Genomic DNA, 5,000 nt, shown 5'->3' on the forward strand with positions numbered 1-5,000 from the left:
GACCTTATTCCCTTTGTCAGTGTTTGTAATGGGGTTATTGGTGCTTTCGTCCTTCGATTACAACCCATGAATTCCATCAAGATTTAGATTTATGATAAATCCACTTCTTATTAAGTCATAAACTATGATCTTTTGTTCTGAATTCCATGTTATTATCACGCCAAACGAACTTCAATGACACGGAATATACACTATAATAGCCCTCGTATTCCCAACAACAATCGGGGCACAGCATTCTCTTTATCTAACATGAAAGAGAGACAAGATATTCCTCCATCTATCCGACTTCCTCAAGATGGGGAATGGAGAAAGGAAAGAAGACATCCCAAGCATCGTACCTGTGTGAGAAGGAGTGACGACGGTAACACTGCTCTTTGGTCCTTCACCCATCCGCGTCGAGGCTGTGACCCATACCTGTGAGGGAATTGGTGCGTTGGCTTTATTCGTGTGCATTAATTAGAAAATGAAAATTGTCTTAATTTACCGTTTTTATAGAGCAAGTCTGCCATGGGTTCTTATCACAGCATACTTAGACTGTTATGCGTCCGATCTGATTTTATCACATAAAACTTAGTCCTTATCAAGCGTCGGTTTTATATATATTTAGTATTTAAGAGGGTTATTGACTTCTAAAAAAACAGATTGAAATACCAAAGACTACATTTACAGTCCAACCTACACGAACAAAACTCCACCTATCCTTACGCAAATGCTATGAAAACAGCACTTACTCTCTCTCATATATGTTAATAAAATCTTGTATGATATTGGAAATGACACGATGACTTGTATTACCATCACATGAACGCTAATGAATACCAGTATAACTGATACATGCTAAGAAGTCTAACATTTCTCCTTTCAACAGCGCAAATATAATCCTTCCTGATATAATGTTAATGCTAAAAAGGCTGCCCTGGCTACCTCATTTACCTCCTCCGGCTATATTTCATTATTCCAGCGACGTCCCTTTTAACATTTCATTTATGTCTGCAAAATCCCTTCCGGCGTAAAAATGATACTAAAGAGATAATATCCTCACCTCATGTGTAGTATGTGGAAGGTCATGCAGGGTCAAGTGGGTGACATGAGGGCCGACGCGGCGGGTGTGGGGCATGCTCCGACTCCCCGCCGACGCCCAGTGCACCGTGTAGCGTGTGATGCGACCTCGTGGGCGTAAGGGCGGCGCCCACGACACTACGGCGGCTCGAGGGCCCGACACCACGGCTTTCACGCGGGCTGGAGCTTCAGGCACTGATGGAAGAGGAGGATGTGGATGAATGTGGAGACGTGAGGATAAAAGGAAAGAATGTGGATAAAAATGAAAGAATGGGGATATTATGATGAAAAGAAATGAGGATAAAATATCGTGAAAATGAAGTACTGTCATTGCGTCTGTAAACTACAGGAAAAAAAATGTTTATTGTGATTAGCTTCTCCCCCTTTCTTTATGTATTCATAATTTAAGAACGACAGACTGCAAGATAGTTCCTTCCCTTATAAAAGAAAACCAAATATAAGAAAGAAAACAATAATGATGATACATTTGAATAATGATAACCAATTGAATAGATCTTGAATTATACCAATTAACCAACACTGACAAATAATGAAATTCGCATTAACGAAATAAAATGGCCCCATTTGAAAGAGACGACGCGTCCCATGCGGCAGTTTCACCTCGATCTCGCATGAGACTGTTTGGGTCAAAAAGAAGCTACGTACCATCCTGCTCAGTAGTGCAGACGAGGGCAAGGGACTGCACGCCCTCGCCCGCCCTCGTAGACGCCGCTACACTCACGCTGTAGTTGGTCCAGGGTTTCAGACCGGTCAGCGTGGCTCGCAGGCCTTCGGAAACCACACTGCCGGTCCGACCTTCTTCTGTTGGAGTAGGAGGAGGAGGTAGAGTCAGAATAATAGAAATTACATATATGTATATATACATACATACATATACATAAACATATACATACATATATATATGTATGTATGTATGTATGTATATATATATATATATATATATATACATATATATATATATATATATATATATATATATATATATATATATATATATATATATATATATATATATATATATATATATATATATATGGTGTGAGTGTGTATGTATGTGTGCATATACGAGTATAATAAAAGATACACATCGCTGATTTAATCATTGTCGGTGTACACATCAATTCTAGCGCCGCCATCAAATGATAAATAGTTTGAGTGAGTCAAAATATAAAAATCAACATCATAAGCGTGTTGTTTATGCTCAGTGATTACTCTAACTTGTTTCCCTCTTGTCCACACTTACCATGGGAAAACATCTGCGTGTAAGTGACTCTGTAGTTAGTGATTATGCCGTTGGCTTGGCGAGGCGGAGGAGGCGACCAAGTCACCACCACACTGGATGACGTCACCGTTTCACAGGTCACGTGACCCGGTGGCGCTCCAGGTTCTGCCGGGGCGATGGGTGGGTATTGAGACTATGCTTACGGAGAGAAATACATCATATTTCACGAAAATATCAAGTCAATGCTACTTCCCGTGAATAAGATCTAAGTGCATCACACATCCGGTCACATCTATTATATCTGTCTTATCTACATACGGATAGACAGATACAAACTCATACACTAGACCAAATCAGATTATCAGCCGGAGCTTTCACCCAAAATCTGCGTGACTCACTGTCCTCGAGCGTGGTGCCCAGCGCGGGGGGCGAGGCCGGACCCGCGCCCCGAGAGTTGAAAGCTTGGAGCACCACGGAATAACGGGCGTGGGGGCGGAGACCCGCTAACGTGGCTGTGGTTACGCCTACGCTGTCTACGCCCACGGTGGTGAAGTTGTATGCTCCGCCCTCGGACTCACTAGCAAGAGGAAGGGGATCAAAATAATGAAAATGGGAAGGTTCAGTTTACTGGAAAGCGACACCGAGAACATAAATCTACGGACGCACAATCCAGATTTCAGTTACTCGGGCCTGACCACTCAAAATTTATAGAGAGCCAGATCTGAAATAACTTTCGAAGCTGTATTCTTGAACTCTAAAATCATAGAAAGTTAATAAAAACTGACATAATGACAAAACCATCTCATACAAGCAAAACACTGACCTGTCATCTTTGTAGCCCAAGTAGTAGCCAAGAACAGTGCCATGGGTAAGGTTCTCATGAGGCGGCTCCCAGCTCACCTGCAGCGCCGTCGATGACACTGGCACCACCTTTGATGAATTCCAGATTTACAATCAACCATCCATGTGTATGTACGTTCGTGATGTGTGTATACGCACACCATATATTTGTGCGCGCGCGTGTTTCTGTATTTTCTTTTATAATTCAAGAGAGGAATATGATCTATCCCATATTATAGATTAGAATACAAGTACCCTCTGTATATGAGGCTTATTTTCTTTTTATTAATATAGCCCTTTGACTTACCCTGACATTCTGCGGGTGACCTGACGGGGCCTCTTCCTGTGTCTTGACCCTGAGAGGCGAAGACTGCTGGCTGCGGCCGACCCTGTTCTCCGCCACGACCGTGAACACGTACATCGTAGCGGGCAGGAGACCCTCGATGCGGACGCGCCTCTGGTCGCCTTCTACGGTCACTTCGCGAGGGGCACCAAACAGGCCCTCTGAGGATAAGGATCGTTTATTTGGAGATGTGCTTTCTCCATTCTCTTGATTGTGAGACTAATTTGTTCGTGTGTGATGTGTGGATAAGGATTTGTAGCACGGACTTTGAAATCATATTACTTCCTTATACACACATGAAAAACATAATTTTCGAATAAACTTTGGTATCAATATATAAATACACAAAAACATAAATCTCACAAATACGCACACTTAAGCAAAACCATATCTTCTCCTTCTCTCATCCTATCTCATTCTTTCCCCTTCCATATTTCTCTCTCTCTCTCTCTCTCTCTCTCTCTCTCTCTCTCTCTCTCTCTCTCTCTCACACACAACACACACACACACACACACACACACACACACACAGACCCGGCCTCTCTCCCAACCTTGCGAGGGCTGACTATCGTGGGACGTGAAGGTGACGATGTAGGCGGATATGGGTGCATTGGAGTCCTCAGGGGGCGTCCAGGTGAGGGTCAGGTGACGAGATCCTTCCTCCTCCACGCCCACTCCTGACGGGGGCCCTGGGACATCTACAGAAGGAGGAAGAGCGGAGGAGAAGAGAAGGCGAGAAGAAAAACAGAAAGACGTTGGTGTTAGTTTCCGGTGCATCACTTTGCGGTGTTCGTTATTTCCTATAACTAATAAGATAACTACGGCCTAATTTCATTTGGTTAATCACTACGACTCACTTTGATTAATTAGTTGTTATACGCCTGTATTTAGAAATGATAGCTGTAACACTCTTGGCCATAAGTACTTTCCCATTACACCTAGCAAGATTATCGTGGACTGGTATGGAGCTAAATGTAACTGTAACTAACACGGAAAAAATAAATACCCAAAACTATATCAATGTTCTCAATTACTGTAACGGAAGTAATTTATTCACTATGATCTTAAGCACATTCGCCTCCCCTCGATACCTTGCACGAGGAGGTGGAAATCGGCTGTGAGAGAACCATGTGTGTTGGTAGCAGTGCACACGTATGTTCCGGAATCTCCTACGTGGGTTGACCTCAGCACCAGCTCGGTGACCTGACCTGTGTCAACCTCCCGTTCTGACAGCTCATACCTGTAATATTGTAAGTCGAACTGAAAACACAGCCGTGGTTCATCGATGTACAGATGATCGTCTATCTGTTTTTGGGCAATGGCATAATGTAAGTAAAATGCAATGCAGAGGTTAAACTCCTTCGGTTATAGATGTTGCTATGATAATGTGGCATGATATACAATCTAATTCTGCTATGATAATGTGGGATGATATACAATCTAATTCTGCTATGATGATGTGGCATGATATACAGTCTAATTCTGCTATGATGATGTGACATGATAAAGTCTAAT

General features: G+C 42.7%; 1 protein-coding gene across 5 annotated transcripts in view; it reads right to left on the bottom strand.

Moving 5' to 3' along the window:
• The window catches only part of LOC113821770 (cell adhesion molecule Dscam1), a 518,182-nt gene that overhangs the window by 18,030 nt on the left and 495,152 nt on the right, over positions 1 to 5,000 (bottom strand). For all 5 annotated transcript variants that reach the window (XR_011398248.1, XM_070116694.1, XM_070116692.1 and 2 more), the window contains exons 17-25: positions 4,577 to 4,725; positions 4,037 to 4,183; positions 3,450 to 3,646; positions 3,126 to 3,232; positions 2,701 to 2,879; positions 2,324 to 2,467; positions 1,726 to 1,881; positions 1,043 to 1,254; positions 339 to 414 (exon numbers count right to left, since the gene is read on the bottom strand). Coding sequence is in view for 4 of the 5 variants with exons in the window: in XM_070116694.1 (XP_069972795.1) it covers positions 339 to 414; positions 1,043 to 1,254; positions 1,726 to 1,881; positions 2,324 to 2,467; positions 2,701 to 2,879; positions 3,126 to 3,232; positions 3,450 to 3,646; positions 4,037 to 4,183; positions 4,577 to 4,725 (1,367 nt within the window). In the remaining variant the exon portion in view is untranslated. The remainder of the gene's footprint in view (positions 1 to 338; positions 415 to 1,042; positions 1,255 to 1,725; positions 1,882 to 2,323; positions 2,468 to 2,700; positions 2,880 to 3,125; positions 3,233 to 3,449; positions 3,647 to 4,036; positions 4,184 to 4,576; positions 4,726 to 5,000) is intronic.

This window comes from Penaeus vannamei, chromosome 39 (genome assembly GCF_042767895.1).
Source record: "Penaeus vannamei isolate JL-2024 chromosome 39, ASM4276789v1, whole genome shotgun sequence".
Lineage (NCBI taxonomy): Eukaryota > Metazoa > Arthropoda > Malacostraca > Decapoda > Penaeidae > Penaeus > Penaeus vannamei.